This window comes from Asparagus officinalis, chromosome 2, assembly GCF_001876935.1.
Source record: "Asparagus officinalis chromosome 2, Aspof.V1, whole genome shotgun sequence".
In the NCBI taxonomy this organism is placed as follows: Eukaryota; Viridiplantae; Streptophyta; class Magnoliopsida; order Asparagales; family Asparagaceae; genus Asparagus; species Asparagus officinalis.
Window position 1 is genome coordinate 27,012,811 of NC_033795.1, and position 18,920 is coordinate 27,031,730.

General features: G+C 39.8%; 2 protein-coding genes across 4 annotated transcripts in view; one reads left to right on the forward strand and one right to left on the reverse strand.

Annotated features, from left to right (window-relative positions):
- Window positions 106–18,920, forward strand: part of LOC109830576 — a 21,510-nt gene continuing 2,695 nt past the window's right edge. For 2 of the 3 annotated variants that reach the window (XM_020397879.1, XM_020397877.1), the window contains exons 1-3: window positions 106–218; window positions 3,731–3,847; window positions 17,003–17,197. The gene's annotated coding sequence lies outside the window, so the exon portion shown is untranslated. The remainder of the gene's footprint in view (window positions 219–3,730; window positions 3,848–17,002; window positions 17,198–18,920) is intronic. The other variant, XM_020397878.1, reaches the window with a different exon arrangement.
- On the reverse strand, window positions 1,742–2,744 carry LOC109830577 (glucuronoxylan 4-O-methyltransferase 2). The gene has a single exon (XM_020397880.1). It carries the CDS (start codon window positions 2,654–2,656, stop codon window positions 1,814–1,816), a length of 843 nt encoding a protein of 280 aa, XP_020253469.1. The 5' UTR covers window positions 2,657–2,744; the 3' UTR covers window positions 1,742–1,813.

Here is an 18,920-nt window from a genome sequence, read left to right on the forward strand (position 1 = left end):
ACAAAAGGACATAAAATTAATAGTCCACATACAAAGTAATATCCACGTACATTTTGTCTTTTAGATATCAACAAAATGAGTTTTAGATTTTAACATTGCTGACATTTTGCGTAAAAAATTATCGTCTTCAAAAGAAGGGGTGCTAATCCAAGATTCAATTATTACTCCCAGTAATTATTCCGCTCCGCTCTGAATCTAATCAATTGAAGAATACTGAGGTCCGTTTCATTTACTCTTTCTCGTAATCCTTCTTTTGTTGGATTCCTCTGTTGAATTGCCCAGTCAAATTAGCCAGCGAAATCATCTCCAGAATCTCATAGAAAGAGATCCTGTTGCAAACATGGAACTTTAAGTTTTGGGTTTTCTATAATTAGTTTTTTTTTCCTATGAGATGACAGATAAAGTTTTGTCAAATGTTCATTTGGGTCCTTTTCTCTTTAGTCATAGATGATCACCAATTTTTTTTCCTTCTCCAATGAAGTGGGTTTTCACTTCTGAATGGGGCTGATTCAAAACTTAATAAAAATAGCTAAAAAGGGGCTCCTTTAATAGGGATCATGGAAGATAATTTGTGAGGATTGCTTAAAATTTCATATTAGGAGAAAGTCTCTTGGGATTATTTCGAATAAGGATCCTATGAGAAGCATCCCTGTAGGAATGGGATGGTTTGCCTACAGGGATGGTTCGCACCATACATAGAAGAGGTAAAATTTACAAACTAACCCCTTAACAACCCGAGAATGGTATAGATAGTACCAATTGTTAAATTATGTTTTCTTTAAAAGGTAATTTATAAACTGTAAGTTTTCTATTTCACAGTCACAAATATGGTTTGAAAGAGAGAAGAAGTGTTTCTTATACGTTAGCCATTGGGAATTTGATGTATGTCAAGGTATGCACTTGACCTCTCCTGGACCTTGACCAACTTCAAGTGCTACTAGAATCCCTCAGTAATCGTGTATGGTTATATTTAATCTATATAAATCATTCTTCCGATATTATCTGAAAAACGAATTTCAACTCTTAGGATACTATTATCTGTTGTGGTTAGTCCATATAATGTGTTAATTGTAATATATTTTCTGCAACATATGATGCATAAAACACCTGGAGACCGGTGTACACCCCTCATAATGTCAGCAAGTATGGAATGTGCATAAACAAATGCTTGCCATATTTATGGTGGACAAAATTTTCAAATTGAGTTTGTTCTGCCCCGACTTTAAGTGTAAGGTGTTTAATATTGGGATTTGGGATTGTGTCTTTGAATTTTTGTATAACTTTATGCAATTGGATAGGATTAGAGTTCTATCATAAGTAGGAGAATGAATACTTTCATCATGATGAGGAGTTTGTATCCTATTCGATCTAGAAAGTTAGGCTAGGGATAGGGTTTTGATTTCTCTATATATAATCTTCTATTGTTCAATGTAAACCAACATGAGAGAGACACTATTCTTGTAATCTAGTGTAAACAGAGGGCGTAACCGGATTCAAGGATAGTGTGAGAGAGAAGAGAGTTTCATAATCTTTGTTCTTGTGTGTGATTTTCTTTCTACGTATTGTGCTTCTCGGGATTAATGGCAAGTTCTAAAAATCACAATACTTAATTGGTTGGTTTCTTTCGAAATTCAATGTGCCATAAACCCCACATTGATTTGCGTTGCATCCTAATTCTTAAAGCCTGAAAATTTCAATAGCTAATTATCTTCTATAAACAAGTGAAAGAAGAATCGTTTTCTACTATAATGCAGCTTCCAATGGATTAAACTATTTCCGCTGAGTTACATCTATAATTATACAAAAAATTATCCTACAAAATATGAAATTTAACTTCAGGACAGAAGCTAGTCAATTTAGATCCACCTTCCACTCTAAAATGCCATAACTTTCCCTTTGAAGAAATCAAATTCTCATGACAAAGAAACTCCCAAGAGTACCATTTCTCTATCGTCCTCTGAACATCATGAACAAAAACATCGGTTGAGTTCCCTAATCTTGCAATAACTCCTGCTTCATAGATTGCTTCCATTCTTCCAGGTGTTTCTGGATTATCTCCTCTTGGCCCGTCAACAACGACCACATCCCATTTTTTATCATAGACTTCTTTTGGCATTTCGATTTGTAGCCTACAACCTCTCTCCTCGAGGAGTTTAATTGCTTCAAGTTTGCAACCAAAATGTTCTCGTGCATGCTTAAGTAGCTCATATGCTTCTTTGGCCTTCTCATGATACTTCACTTTGAAAAATCTCACTCCTATTGTTTGTTCAGTGATTCTCTTGAGCTTCTCCTCGTCATCCTCCAAAATAGCCGTGACCCCTTTTGTATTTAATAATGCAAGGCCAAGAACTTGTGGTTTGAATCCGAAGAAAAGGAGGTTGCAGGGGGCTTTTCTGGAGATGAGGTTTGAAATAAATTGGTACTCTTTTGTAGTGAGATTGTCTTCTTCATGAGTGGTTGTACAGTGTGTGAGCTTGCGGGGTACATGTAGAGCTTTGGGAAGAGTTGAAGAGTTGATCGTCATTTTGAAGAGTCTGAAGAAGGAAAGGGCTGATAGGATGAAGAAAAGGAAGATGAGGATTTTTTTGGGAGGCATTCTCCTCTCCACTTGTTTCCAGCTGCTGATATTTGTGTCTTTGTTGAATGTATCTTCCATCACTTCTCTTGCTTTCCTTTTGCCTTCTTTCTTCAGTCTGAAGAGTGAAGTTTGCTGCTGCTTTAAGTGTTTCTCTTGTGGTATCAAAGATGAGAGTGACGCCGCAGAAAGTTGTTGACTTGTTGTATATGAGTTATTATGTACTGTTTCCAATAAAAAAAAATTTGGTAGGGATTAAGGGTGACTTAACCAAACTCAAAGAAACATTAGATTTGGAATAAGGAAAGATATCGGTTGAGTCAAGTTTCATCTGACTCTCTGATCTCAGTAGTCAGGATAAGTGGTATGTTGAATTTAAGTTCCAGCGTAAGCGAAAACTTCATGTGCATTACTTATTGCATGTTAAACATGTCTATATATTAATTATCTTCAGCACTGATGACTGTAACAAATTTATCTATTATTAAACATTTTTTTATTTTGTGTAAGGAGAATGTATTCGTGTTCTGTTATATTCTTGTGTATCTGGAAAACATCTTAAACATTGAAGTTATCTCCGTATGTCAAGTTTTTTTTTCTTTTTTTTCCCTTCTTGTTATAACACAAATTGCTCCATTCCAAGCTAAAGTGATTAGCCTTTTCCGTATAATTTTGATTTACTCCAGCTTGTATTGGACCAAAATTATGCCTAAACCCAACATGATATGATTGCTCGTTGTCCTATTTGTTTGGTGGCATTTACTTTGCAGTTTATTTTTCTAAAGATGGTTGTTTGATGAGTGTGTCTGAAGAATGATGAAGTAGGTGTCCAACAGCAATCAATGATGTAATTTTCCAAAATTCCCTCAAAAAATCATAACCACCCCAACTGACTGGTACCCATAATAAGTGCGAACAGTATGCATGTTTTCTCTGTCATTAGGTGTATTATTAATCTAATAGAGATTAATTAAAGAAGTAAAGTGCATCTTGCTACAATTCATCCTAATGAGTTATGATATGCCTTTCATAATATGTCTCCATCTGGTGGAGTGGTCCATCTAGAACTCTGTTGTTGATTCTAACTGTGTGCTTCATTTTACTGCAATACCCTAGTGCTGTTTAATTGACACGAGTTGATGTTTATTCTTTCAGGGCATAATGGTGGTTGGATCAAACTGTTCTGGCGAAGACTTTTATATCCTAACTTTAACAGAGGCAAACTATGTTCTCGAGCTGCTGACAGCCGCTCAAGAAAGGGACATTTACTAGGTAAGCTAGTAACTTATCGTTTTTATTACCTTTGTGTCATTCGTTATTGTAAAAATCTCCGTTTGATGCAATGTTTTAAAATTATGTTTTCTCACATACAAAATGATGGATGGAAAGAAAATTAATGTAGACTAGAACGAGACAAGTTAGTTTCTTTTTATTTTTTTAACTATTGCAGTTACTCGATACGATTTCAGCCCTCTTTTTTCTGTGTTCCCTTGCTCTCTCTTCATAGGATTAATTAATATTTGCTTGACAATTAAACATAATAACTCCATAGTAAGATAACTTTAACTAGACATAATATTATATGGCACATATTGCTGCCAATCACATCCAAGTAAATTAGACTCAAGGTTATTTGGTTTTGCAGTTGCAATTGCATTTCAAGTGCCAGTTGCATGCAAGTCGCAATTGCATTTCAAGTGCTAGTTGCATGCAATTACAGTTACTGCTATAGCCACCACATGCAATTGTAATTACAATTGCTTGGTTCAATTTTAAATCTTGCAATTTGCAACTACAATTGTAATTGCTGGTGTGTGTAGTTACAATTGCTTGGTTCAATTTTAGAACTTTGCAATTTTCCACTACAATTGTCAGTGCTGGAGTATCACTATTTTTGAATTTTAGTTTTCGTTTGGTTGCAATTGGTGTTGCAATTTAAACCCTATGTGTACCCAAAAGGTTGCAACAGTGAATCATATCCAAATCTGCATTGAGTCACTAGTTGTGATCGAAAGAGTTTTTGCAAGTGCAGTTGCAACTGTATTTATTAGTTGGAGTAAAATGAATAGCATTAACTGGTTAACAAATGTTACAAATTGTACACAGCTGTAATTACTACTCCTGCAGTTAAAGCAAATCAAGTAACAAGAGTGATCTATTCGTTACTTATGATTACTGTAGGGGAGTATTAACTTAAGTTCTGATAATTCAAAAGTTGTCTAGAGTACTATAGTCCATAGGTTTGTGTTAAGCCACATAATTTGTAGCAAAATCTTTTTTGGCCTCTTCTTTCTGGATTTCCTGGATCAGGAAAATGTGTTTCTTCTTCCTACAGAAAATTGCTTGCATCGGTAATCTGTCACAATTTCATTGTTCTCTGTCAATATTGTTGGGAATTTAACGCCGAAATCCCTAATGCAACAGAAACGCAGAATAGAAAAAGTATACCAAGATTACTGTAGCTACAGTGTTAATAATTAAAGGGAATAAACCCTTTCAATTCTCTCTCTCTCTAAAGTCCTTTCTTAATCTCCCCTCAATGCACGGTTGAGAGCTGGAGATGAAGAACCAAAATCGCTGCTGCGATTTCAAGGTTTGGAGAAGAGGAACGCTGCTGCGTTATTTTTGGTGCCGCCGCCAGAGAGAAATCAGAGGAGGAGAAGCAACAACAAAACCCTAGGGCGACGAGGGGTTTATATAAGCAAACATGACAGGCTGGCGACAGCCTGTCGCCAGCCACGCGAAGACGCGGACGTCGGAGCGCCAAAACGCGGACGTCAGAGCTTGGACGCGAGGGTCGGTGTCCCAAACGCGAGGGTCGATGTCTGAAACGCGAGGGTCGAATTTCCCAAATGCGAGGGTCGGATCCAAAACGCGAGGGTCGCGTTTCCCATAATTTGAGCTCGCCTGCTCGATCTCCACCTGAAACTGCGCCTGCAGTTCGTCGTCGACTTCGCCTGAGTCGACGTCCACGCTCGCCTGCATGGTCCTCAAGCTCGTCGGAGCTTCGCCGGAGCTCCTCGCCAGAATTGAGGTTTGATCTACACCCCTTTCTAACAATCTGCCACTTGGAGATCAAACCGCCGTCAACGGGCTATCTCATCAAGCTCCTCTCCTGTGTGGCTCCGCCCTCATCATCTATGCATGAAGGCCAACTGAAGTTGCGCATAACTCCAGTTTCTGAACAGTCATCGTCTTTGTTAACATGTCTGCTGGATTCTTACTTCCTGGAATCTTTTCCATATTCAACACGTCATCTTCCAACATGGATCTGATGAAGTGATACCGAAGCCCAATATGCTTCGTTCTAGAATGAAATGCTGAATTCTTCGCCAAGTGTATCGCACTCTGGCTATCACTGTGCAAAACATTCTTCTCCTGTTTGAATCCCAGCTCTGTCAATAAGCCCTGAAGCCATATCATCTCTTTACTGGCTTCAGTCACTGCAACAACATACTCAGTTTCTGTAGTGGATAAGGGAACGATCTTCTGTACCTGTGACATCCAACTAACAGCTGTAGTTCCAACGGTGAATACATAGCCGGTGGTGCTTCTTCGGTGATCAACTTCGCCGCCGAAGTCTGCATCTACGTACCCTTGCACTTCTACCTCTCCCTTACCAAAGTGTAAACACTTCTGTGTGGTGCCTCGTAGATATCTCAGAATCCACTTGACCGCTTCCCAATGAGCTTTTCTTGGATTCGACATAAACCGGCTGACCACTCCCACTGCATGGCCAATATCTGGTCTCGTACAGACCATTGCGTACATCAAGCTTCCGATAGCTGAGGCGTAAGGAACCTGAGCCATACTTTCTTTCTCTTCTTCTGATTAAGGAGACTGATCCTTCAATAGACGAAAATGGCTGGCCAAGGGTGTGCTCACAGGCTTGGCGTCGCCCATGTTGAATCTCTGCAAAACACGGTTGATGTACTCCGTCTGAAACAACCACAAGAACCCTTTCTTCTTGTCTCTCGTGATTTGCATTCCAATGATCTTCTTCGTTGGACCCAAGTCCTTCATGTCAAACTCCTTTGACAGCTACTGCCTACTGCTTCAAACTCTTGATATCCTCCATATCTGCTCCTGCAACCAACATATCATCAACATACAGCAGTAGGATGATATAGCTGGAATGATATCTTTTGAAGTAGCAACAGTGGTCGGCGTTGCACTTCTGGAAACCTTCCTTGTGCATAAAGCCGTCAAACTTCTTGTACCACTGTCTTGGGGTTTGTTTCAGGCCATACAAGCTCTTCTTGAGTCTGCACACCAGGTTCTTCTTCTTTTCTTCTGAGAAACCTTCTGGCTGGTGCATGTATATCTCCTCTTCTAGATCTCCGTGAAAAAACACCGTCTTCACGTCTAACTGCTCAAGATGAAGATTTTCAATTGCTACAATACTCATCACGGTCCTGATAGTATTTAGCTTTACCACTGGAGCGAAAATATCGGTGTAGTCAATTCCTTCCTTCTGCTGGAAACCTTTGACAACTAGTCGGGCCTTATATCTTCTGGAACCATCTTGCTCCTCTTTCACCCGGTAAACCCATTTGTTGTGGAGTGCCTTCTTATCCGTGAGCAACTCAGCTAGTTCCCACGTCTGGTTTGATATGAGAGACTTCATCTCATCTTTCATTGCAAGCTCTCACTTGCTCGCATCTCCACACTGACAAGCTTCATCAAAGCTTTCAGGCTCCCCACCATCTGTCAACAACAGATAGTTCATGTATCTCCTGTTGGGTACAGGAGGACGAGAAGATCTTCTTAATATCGGAGCTGGTGCGTCGGGCTCCTGCGCACCATCTTGTCCAACAGGCTCTTCTTGCTGAGGACCCTCTGCATTGGGTTCTTTCGAGAGGTTACTCGGACATCATCTGCATCTATAAATATTGACTCGCTCTCTGAGTCATCTGTCTTGTGCATGTCCTTGTACATCACCTTCTCGTTAAATATCACATCTATGCTCCTGATCACCTTCTTGTTTTCGTTGTCCCAAATGCGGTAGTCGAACTCATCTTCACCATAGCCGATGAAAGTGCATTTTTTTGACTTGGGATCAAGCTTATTCCTGCCTTGATCGATAATATGCACGTAAGCTACACAACCGAAAACTTTAAGATGTGAGAGTTTTACCTTCTTTCCGTATCATACCTCCTCTGGTATTCTGTGCTCCAATGGAACCGATGGACCTCGGTTGATCAAATAAGCTGCTGTGTTGACCGCTTCTGCCCAGAACTGCTTCGGTAGGCCTGACTGTACCCGAATGCTTCTGGCTCTCTCTGTCAACGTTCGGTTCATCCGCTCAGCTACACCATTTTGCTGAGGCGTGCCGGGTACGGTTCTCTCCATTCTGATCCCGTGCTCATAACAGAACTTCTTGAATCCGGTGTCTTCATATTCACCGTCATTGTCGGTCCTGAGCTTCTTTATTCTCAGACCGGTCTCATTCTCGATCATAGCTTTCCATCTCCTGAAAGCCTCAAATACTTCTGACTTATGCTTCAGAAAGTAGACCCACACTTTCTGAGAGTGATCATCAATAAAAGTCACGAAGTAGTGTTTTCCACCAATGGACGCGGTGGTTGTTGGTCCCCAAACATCTGAGTGAACGAACTCTAGCTTCTCTTTTCTGGGGGTTCTGCCACTTGTCTGAAAGCTGACTCTCTTCTGCTTTCCAAGTATACATTCTTCACACATATCCATCTCCACTGACTTCAGTTCTGGGAGTTTTCCCTTCGTGTGCATGATTTTCATCCCCTTTTCACTCATATGACCGAGTCTCTGGTGCCATAACTTTGAAGTCTCATTGCCTGCTGCAACTGAGATCAAACAATATGCACCTGCTGTCATATACAGGGTACCAGTCTTCTTGCCTCGGGCAATCGTCATTGCGCCCTTTGAGATCTTCCAATCATCTCCATGGAAGGTCGTGGTATATCCTTCGCCAGCCAACTGGCCTATGGATATTAAATTCTTTTTCAGGTCGGGAATATGCCTGACATCCTTCAGCTTCCATACTGACCCATTCAACTTAATTTTTACCACGCCTTTGCCCATAATAGCACATGGTTGATCATCACTAAGATATACGTATCCAAGATTTTCGGGGGTATACTTCTCGAAGAATTCTTTCTGAGAGGTAGCATGGAACGACGCTCCTGAATCTAACACCCAAGATTCCTCCTTGCTCTCCAAAGAGCATATCAATGCGTCGTCTCCTCCTGAAGTGGATGTGACATTCACCTCTGCCTTTGCCTCCTTCTCTTTCTGTGCACTCTTGCACTGATTCTTGTAATGCCCGGTCTTTCCATAATTCCAACACTCGATAGCCTTCGAGCTGTTGCTTGGATTCCTTGATTTGGACCTCCTGTCCTTTGATCTACCTCTGAAGTTTGATTTTCCTCGTCCGTTTCTGGTTGAATTTCTACCTCTTGACTCTGTATGCAATACTGAAGAGGTTGTAGCTTCACCCGTTTCTCTCCGTCGGATCTCCTCACTGAGAACCAAATCACGAACGTCGTCGAACTTTAACTTTTTGTTTCCCGACGAGCTACTCACTGTCGTGACTGTAGCGTTCCAACTCTTTGGTAGGGAAGACAAAAGTATCAACGCCCGAACTTCCTCATCAAACTCAATCTCAACTGAACTCAATTGTGTTGTAACCGTATTAAGTTCATTGAGGTGTTGTGCTACTGACGCGCATTCCGCCATTTTCAGATTGAATAACCGCCGCATCAAATGAACTTTGTTCGTGGCTGATGGTTTCTCATACATATTTGAGAGAGCTGCCATAAGACCCGCCGTGGTCTTCTTCTTCGCTATGTTGAACGCAACATTACGAGTCAACGTCAATCTGATAACTCCGAGGGCTTGTCTATCTAGAAGGTTCCACTCATCTGCCTTCATAGAATCCGGCTTCTTTCCCGATAGTGGTTGATACAGATTTTTCTGATACAGATAATCCTCTATCTGTATTTTTCAGAATCCGAAATCTGTTTCATCAAATTTCTCAAGTCTCATTTTTTCTTCATCTGCGGCCATGGCTCCCACTTGAATCTGACTTCCTCTAGATCGTTTCACGCTCTGATACCAGTTGTTGGGAATTTAACGCCGAAATCCCTAATGCAACAGAAACGCAGAATAGAAAAAGTATACCAAGATTTACGAGGTTCGGCAACTGCCTACGTCCTCGGGAGTCACACAGTCAATTTCTTATTAATCAAACAAGAAATTATAAATCAAGAGCAAATCCCAAAACTGAGATTTCTCAAAGATGAACACTGTAGCTATAGTGTTAATAATTAAAGGGAATAAACTCTTTCAATTTTCTCTCTCTCTCTCTAAAGTCCTTTCTTAATCTCCCCTCAATGCACGGTTGAGAGCTGGAGATGAAGAACCAAAATCGCTGCTGCGATTTCAAGGTTTGGAGAAGAGGAACGCTGCTGCGTTATTTTTGGTGCCGCCGCCAGAGAGAAATCAGAGGAGGAGAAGCAACAACAAAACCCTAGGGCGACGAGGGGTTTATATAAGCAAACATGACAGGCTGGCGACAGCCTGTCGCCAGCCACGCGAAGACGCGGACGTCGGAGCGCCAAAACGCGGACGTCATAGCTTGGACGCGAGGGTCGGTGTCCCAAACGCGAGGGTCGGTGTCTGAAACGCGAGGGTCAAATTTCCCAAACGCGAGGGTCGGATCCAAAACGCGAGGGTCGCGTTTCCCATAATTTGAGCTCGCCTGCTCGAGCTCCACCTGAAACTGCGCCTGCAGTTCGCCGTCGACTTCGCCTGAGTCGACGTCCACGCTCGCCTGCATGGTCCTCAAGCTCGTCGGAGCTTCGCCGGAGCTCCTCGCCGGAATTGAGGTTTGATCTACACCCCTTTCTAACAAATATAATGTATATATGAAGTAACATTTTCTGCAATTAATGGAAAAAAATTGTATCCTAGTAATTATTATGAACCAAAAATTGAGAACCAACTCAACATTACTTTCTCAAATCTGGTCCCAGTCCATATTGCATTTTTGGTTGTTATTTGGTCTCTATGACCCTAAATTTGAGATCCTAAATGTTAGTAGAAAACTGATTACTTGGATTCACTCATTTGTGTACCCCAAAGTCAAAGATTGTCTTGCTGGCTAGATTTCGTGCAAAAAAAAGGTTCATGTTCGGCATAGATTTGATTCTAATTTTGGGACATCCCATGCCCTACGTGTTAAGATCGAATATGATGACATCAAACTTATAATCAAATAATAAATTATCAATAATTATCTGCACTGCTTTTCTTTTGAGATTTATTTCTGATAATACTCTAACTGCGATTGTTATGTAAATGTTAATTTCTTTTTGTTTAATTTAAAATAGGGTGAGATTCCCTATCAAAAGATATATTACATAAGTCCCTTAGTAGTTTATATCAGTTTTTGCAAATTGTGGTCCAGGCTTTAAAATGGAAATCAGAAGGAGGAGTGGATTTTTGTCGTCGCTCTTCCATTGAAATAGTTGCAAGGCAATTTGAATAAAAACCCATATACACTATTAGAGAAGAGAAAGGTTGCTGATAGCGGATAGTGTCGCGGCACGATGAAGTACCGCTAAGACTATTTAGGGCTATTGCGACAAAATAGCGACAAATAGCGGTCAAATATAAATATATTTAAATATTCATAAAAAAATTATAAAAAAAATCTAAAAATTCTACAAATGCGTATTTGATGCCTAAGCATGAAATAGATGTGTGACAATTGCATAATATTAATAAAGTACTATAATTATAAAGAATTCTCTTTTTGAACTAGAGGAGCTTGCAAATTATTTAGCTAAATTATCTTTTTCTCTCTGTTGCAGACCAAACCCAACAGAGATAGTCACGTGAAGAAATCGTGAAGAAGTTTGATGAAGAACAGGTGTTGGGATCCGCAGGAGTCAGTTTGGGAGCTGCGTGGTCGACCGCGACACAAGGCCGGTCGATCGCGAATGTGCACAACCCAGAGTAGGAGTCTGGATTTGGCGCGGTCGACCGTCGCGATCAACCGTGAGACTCTGTAGGCGAATTTGGTCTCTGTCGCTGGATCGCGATCGACCGCGAGCTTTGGACGGTCGACCGCCAATCGGGTCAGGGCCTGCTTTGTGTTTTCTGTTTTTATTAGGTTTGGTGTTTGCTATAAATACCAACATACGAATTAGGGTTTCTTGGGCTTTGTTTGGAGATTGGTTTGAGGATATTTTGAGCACAGAAAAAAGGAGAGTTTTTCTGAGCAATTGTTTGATGGTTTATTTGGAGAGATTAAGAGATTTGTTGGTGAGATTAGTTGATTGGTTTGAACGTTTTGTAATCTTAGTTTGTACTCTTCTTCTCTATTAGTGAAAACTCAATCCCCTTCTTGCCCCGTGGACGTAGGCAATTTGCCGAACCACGTAAAACTATTGTGTTTGAATTTGTGCTGTTGTTTTGATTTGTTTGGCCTTTATCTCGACATTTGTTTGATTTGTTTCTCGAAGCACGCCCGTTTGGTTGTCCCATTTTCGTGCCGCGCACAACAATTGGTATCAAAGCTTCAGATTCCAGATCTAGGGTTTTGTCTTGGTTGGAGGAGTAGATCAATTTGGAAGTTCGGCTAGGGTTTTGTTTGGTGAGAAATGTGGGATCTTTTTGGTAAAGACTCTATCTGTTTCAGTTTGGATCTATTCTTCGTTTGTTTCGTATTGGTTTGTTGGCGCTTGAGCTATTTGGAGTAGTAGATCACTTTGGAGGCTCTTCAAGGGCTTCGTTTGGAGATAAAAGTGAGATTTTTTCTATTTGTGGATCTTATTGCCGTCGTGCGGGGTGAGATCGTTTGGAGACTCTTGTTAGGGTTTCAATTGGAGGTAAAATTCTCTCCTTTATCCGTTTAGATCTATTCTTCATTTGTTGGTGCTTTGAGATAGTTGGTCGAGATAGAAGAATTTGAGGCTGAGTTATTTGTTTGTTGATACGGTGCATTGGATTATTGAGAAGTGCCCTTGACCTGCATATTGAAGTCCTTTGAGCACATTGGTATGAGCAAGGAGACCGATGTAGAGTTTGGCACTTCTATTCGATAATTGAAGAGTCTTCTATCTGGTGTTCATTCAGGCATTTAGGGGCCTTCCAAGGAGGCATCATTGGAAGGTAAATTGGTATTTTAATTTCTTATGTTGGGGATTGTACTAGGTATTTGTGGGTTGCAACCAAGTCTCGTTGGTTTTGAAGTCCTAGTAGTCAACAACAGTTGAAGAAGTGTACTGGCAGAAGGTAAAGGTACTTCATTCTGATTTTAACGGGAGGTACAAGAGGGATCTATTTCTGCATTTGTGCCGAGCTCATGACAGTTTGAGACACTTCATTGGAAAGGAAACATTATGACGATGAGATAAGATGATATTTTTGATTGGTTGTTCCTTTCTGGAGGGGGATCGACGTTGATTGTCGAGCATTGGTTCTGATTTAGGAGGTTCGACATATTTGGGGCATCTTAGTCATAGGTCGTCAACTGCTGCATTTGGAGTTATTGGATATGGTAGAGCTGCTTCAGATTTTGGTTGGCGTCAGATATTTGGTTACCCAGTATTTGGTCATATCGAGGATGTAAGATTTGATCCGATTACGCGTTTGGGATTTAGAGGCTTATTTGATTATCAGTTGGGAGCTTCTAATTTTGTTCTGAGCAGGTATGTCACTTTTTGACTCTCGGCAGGTAGAGAGTGTTGATCAGGTTGTTTGGATATCGCAGCAGGTGGAGGGTGATGCTACTCCACGTTGGGTGTAGTTTATTCCACATACTCCAGATCATACTGTATCGTTTGGGATTCCAGCTGAGGTGACACAGATTAGAGATCATTTGGATTTGGATGCAGATGATATTGATGAAGAGTTGTAGACTTTTTTATTTGTTTGAGGGCCTTTGGAGGCCGTTTGGATGAACTACGTGAATGCTTGATTCCTTGGGCAAGAGGATACATAGGCAGTCGGTTTTGATGCAACCGATTTGGTGAGAGACATCGACGTTTGGGTGAGTGTTCGCACTCCCGTTTGGGTCTCAACTTGTTGTGGATTGAGTTCGTTATCGTGAATAGTTTCACTTTGTACTGGACGCAACAAGTGAGGCATTTGGTTTGGTTGGTGTCGGCTTAGTTTTGGAAGAAACTTCACCGAGGTGGAAAATTAAAGAAACCGTGAAGAAGTTTGGTGAAGAACATGTGTTGGGATCCGCAGGAGTCAGTTTGGGAGCTGCGCGGTCGACCGCGGCGCAAGGCCGGTCGACCGCGAACGTGCACAAGCCAGAGTAGGAGTCTGGATTTGGCGCGGTCGACCGTCGCGATCGATCCGCGAGACCTTTTTGTAAGGCATTTGGGTTCTGTCGTTGATCGCGGGTCGACAGCGAGCTTTGGGCGGTCGACCGCCAATCGAGTCAGGGCCTGTTTTGTATTTCCTATTCTTATTAGGTTTGGTGTTTGCTATAAATACCAACATACGAATTAGGGTTTCTTGGGCTTTGTTTGGAGATTGGTTTGAGGATATTTAGAGCACAAAAAAAAGGAGAGTTTTTTTGAGCAATTGTTTGAGGGTTTATTTAGAGAGATTAAGAGATTTGTTAGTGAGATTAGTTGATTGGTTTGAGCGTTTTGTAATCTCAGTTTGTACTCTTCTTCTCTATTAGTAAAAACCCAATCCCTTTCTTGCCCCGTGGACGTAGGCAATTTGCCGAACCACGTAAAACTATTGTGTTTGAATTTGTGCCGTTGTTTTGATTTGTTTGGCCTTTATATCGACGTTTGTTTGATATGGTTCTCGAAGCACGCCCATTTGGTTGTCCCGCTTCCGCGCCGCGCACAACATCGCGGTGATGGAGAAGGTGAGCCTCTGAGAGATGTTGCTGCTGGAAATGGAGTCGACCGGAGATAGTGGTGTTGCTGCGGGAAATGGAGTCGACCGGAGATGGTGTTGCTTGAGGTGGCGAGGGAGTTGGTCACTGGAGGAGCTGAGAGAGAGAGGGGTGAGAGAGAGATGGTTGTGTTGATGTTGGAGATGGAGGTGTCGCTACTGGAGGTGGAGTCGACCAGAGATGGTGGTGTTGCTGCTGGAGATGACATTAATTGGAGGTAGTGTTGCTACTGCCGGAGGTGGTTTTAGCCTCTAATAGAGGAGGAAAGGGAGGTGGTTGCTGGAGAAGGGGGGAGAGAGAGAGAGGCGAGAGAGATAGAGAAGGCGGCTAAGGCTCGGGTGCGGGAGTCAGTAAGAGTAGAGAGAGAGAGAGAGAGAGAGAGAGGCGAGAGACGAGACGAGAGCAGCTAAAAGTGCTTTTAAGCGATAAACACTGCTATTTCGCGCGCGTATTAACCATTTTTTGAGTAAAAGCGGTTTTCTCCGCAATCTCACACTGCTATCATGTTTATCGAGCGGTTCACCACCGGCTTCCACGATTAGCTCTCGGTTTTTTAAAACACTGAGGAAGAGGAAAACCAAGAGTTTAGAAACATTATGAGTTGATATGTCTAGCTCAATAGCTAACCAAACAACACTTTAGAGTATCATAAACATGAGAGAAAAAACAGAATTATTGTTCACATCTTAGAAACAAACTCAGAGCATCACATTCTGTCCTCGCTATCTCCACTTGAACAAATAAGATCTACAACTCCCTTTTCCTTGATGATGTTGTTCAGCTTATCCGCTTGCCTTTTATTTGAATTACCTATGTAGAAAATGAGAAAGTGAGCCATATTACCATCTTTCTAGCCTCGGGGGTCTCCCCACAAAAAATCAAGTTATTCCATGCTCTCCAGATACATCGGCATATTGTAGGAAAAATATAACGCCATAATTTCCAAGCCTTCAATTCCACAGAATTATCATTGCACATAGTAAAAAGATGATATGTTTCATGTGGCAAGATAATTGAGCCAAGTTTTAGCAAGAAAAAACCCCCACACTTGTTTAGCAAAATAGCATTGAAGAAAAAGATGGTTATGTGACTCAGGTTCTTGCTTACAAATAGAACATAAAGGATCCTATGTCCAACCTTTTTATGTCAAATTTTCCTTAGTTTGAAGTTTAGCAAACGAAAGAAGCCGGAAGAAAATTTTCACTTTTCTAGGAAGAATTTTTTTCCAAATGATACCATCCTACAAGCTGTCTGTCCTCCATTGGGTAAATGTTAATTTCTTATCTTTATTAGTTGCATATACCTTTGAAAATAAGTTCTTATTCTATGTTATGTTATTCTTAGAACTTTTCGCATTTATTACTTCAGAATTATTTGGTTGAATTTGAAAAGGAATGAACTAGATAATTCTCATCTTCAATAGTCGATTGGTTTACTTATAAATAGTTCATTTTTTACCCAAGTAACGGGAGGCAAAATGTCCATGAAAGTTATTAACTAGAAAAAAAAGTTATAGAATATACATGAAGAGAAAGAAAGGTCACAAGAACATCAGGAGAAGGTAAGAAGTTTTAGATGAAAAGTAAAAGGTTTAACTAGTTTGATAGTTAATTAATCCTTTCTTTCATCAAGAAAAAGAAAGAGCCAATGATGAATGGCCAATTGGCCTTCCAGAAGGTCTGAACTGATATCGGTGTTAATGCATTGCTTTTGGTAAAGATATCCCTCAACTTAAAATGGATTTAATGATGTCACGGGCTAAAATATTCAGCAGTTGGCAGCAAACTTTTTTATTTCCATTTCAAAGAGTGCTTGCTTGTTGTATGCTATTTGGAGAATATATGCCTCGGTATGATGCCAGATACCATTTGGGACCACTAGTATCTCTGTTAAATAAACAGAATAGTGTGTTCAACTAATTTAGGGCTGACAATCTACTTAACTTTGAGATCATTTGAACTGAATCACTATGATCGATATATGAAACAAAGTTTTATCTGATTTAGTCTAGACTGGAATCAGAATTCCGATCAAACCCTATTGCACTATGATTCTTAGCAGAATTCCCGTAAGGATCGATCATCATCTCCTCAGAAATAAGTAATTGAATCTGGGTAGAGTTATATTAAATGGAGAGAGTTGATGTGAAATATTTGAAGATTAAGAGCGGCCCAGTGCATGAGGCTCTCACCATTGTGAGCTATAAAGTAGGTCAGATGTACGCAGACTTACCACCCCGCATATGAAATATTTGAAGATGTAACTATTAATTTTTTTTTACCCCCATTATGTACTCTTTTAGACTCATGTGAACATATCTAACGGACTAAAAGTGTTAAATATGGTTTGAACTTAGCTCATTTTTTAATTGTATGCTATGACTTGACTTGGCTCATTTTTTACATCGTCATAGCTCTGTTTTTTTTTCCCTTTAAGTTTAACAGTTGGTCTGACTTAAAGAAAACAACTGTAGACCCGGTCAATCTACTGTTGCAATCTAATAACAGGTTTTTTCCCAGGAATTCTCCAGTGGCATGACGAAGCACGGTTTTTTCTTTTGTATGCGACAGGTTTTGATTTAGTCCAAAGGAAAGCTTATGAAAGCCACATATGAACCTTCTTGGTGATCTTTGTATGAAAATATTTTGAAAATTTAATTAAGGCAGAACCAATGAGGAGGGCACTTGTTGGTTTCAATGCCCCATAAGAGAAAGGTACATTTCCCTTTGTTTAATAATTTGTATGACTCTTTATTTCTAAGTCGTGTTATGACTTCGTTTCAGGCTATTGTCTGTTTCTTTTCTAACATAGTAGCATCTTCTTTAATGGAATATTTGACGCAACTTGCTCTATAAACATTATTAGCTGTATCTTGTTGTAAAGGTTTACTGCTCTCTATTAAGCAGTTAGCCATGTATCAACTGGATCCCATTACTCTCAAAATAAATAAATAAAGAGAGAGAAGAAACTGGATCCCATTAAGATAGCAAACTTTGGTTTTAGATAGAATATTTAGTATTGTCATCAATTAATTTGTTACGACTACTTCAAATATATATAACCAAAATTAAGTCAAGAAGCAGTGAAAACATCAACAGTTATAAATGTTCAAAGGTCCTAATTTAGTCTGGGAGAAGATTATTCATAAAAGTAGATGCTTTTGCTACTTCCTTAGGAGAATATTTCCCTCCAAAATACTTTTAGGTGAATAAGGATGAAGTTTCATTTTCTTTCTTCGTATTGGTTGAAAAGTTAGTCTGTTTGGTGCTGAACATCAGAAAATGAGGCTCCTAGATTTTTTTTTAAAGTAAACAAATTGTCATGCCTAAATATGGCTTTTGATTAACCAGTCGGCTGAGCAAAAATGTAGGAATCTATCAAATAAAAATTTGAAGTACACAAACTGTTGAACTTTTTTCGAGGTAAGTTAGAGACTTAGATCAAGTCAAAAACTTTTCACCTAGGGTTCGTCGGTCTGTGATTTTGCGTGTGGCTTTGGTCAAAGTCAAATCATTTTGATAGAAAATCCCTGATCTAAATAAATCTATCTATACCACTTATGTGTTCCTTATTAAACTATGTAATCATCGAAGCTTTAGTCTTTGAATGATTTGGCTACGAGCACTGCCTAATCCTTTGCTAGCAAATGTAATAAAATGATTTGAGGGTCATAAAAACTCCAAATCCTTTGATCCTATCACACCATGAAAAGGATCTGGCCATATTTTGCCAATATGAACAAAAATATTTATCTAAGAGCCAATGAAAATTTCGGTATTAGACCAGTCTTTGATCACATATTACATTGTTTAAAACTTAAACCCATCATTATCTCCCAAGACTAGTCATTATCACTGCCAAAAGTTTCCAGCTCCCAGCAGATATTAAGAACAAAGAGGTTGCTATCTTCTCAAACTTTTAAAATTCAATTGATGACATAAAACAACCACCCTCTCCATTGAAATTGGTTTCCTACTATATTATGCAATTTCACCTTGTCCCACTTGTTTAATTCCTATAAGTTATTTGGATTGGTGGAGTTATAAACCTTGCTCTTGTCTATAAGATGTCTGGCTACATAACCAATGTTTCATAAACTCAGTAGCGTGAATTATCTTAATTTTGATCTTTCCTGTGGCTGTAAAATCTAGAGCCTCTTTCGGATTGGATATTACAAACTATATGATTGAAATGTTTTACCCTACCCTTGACTAATGATTTTTTAGCTTCTGAAAGAAAAAAATCATATATTATTATATTTCTAGTTCAATGCATTGTGATGCCATCTTTATGTCCTATAACTAAAAATTTTAATTTCAGAAATAATTAAACCGAACCGAATTGCCATTATATGTGCTTTACACGTCAAAATTTATGACTCATAAAGGACTCAACAAATTTGTTTCTTGTAGTACAACAACAATAAGTTTGTATTTT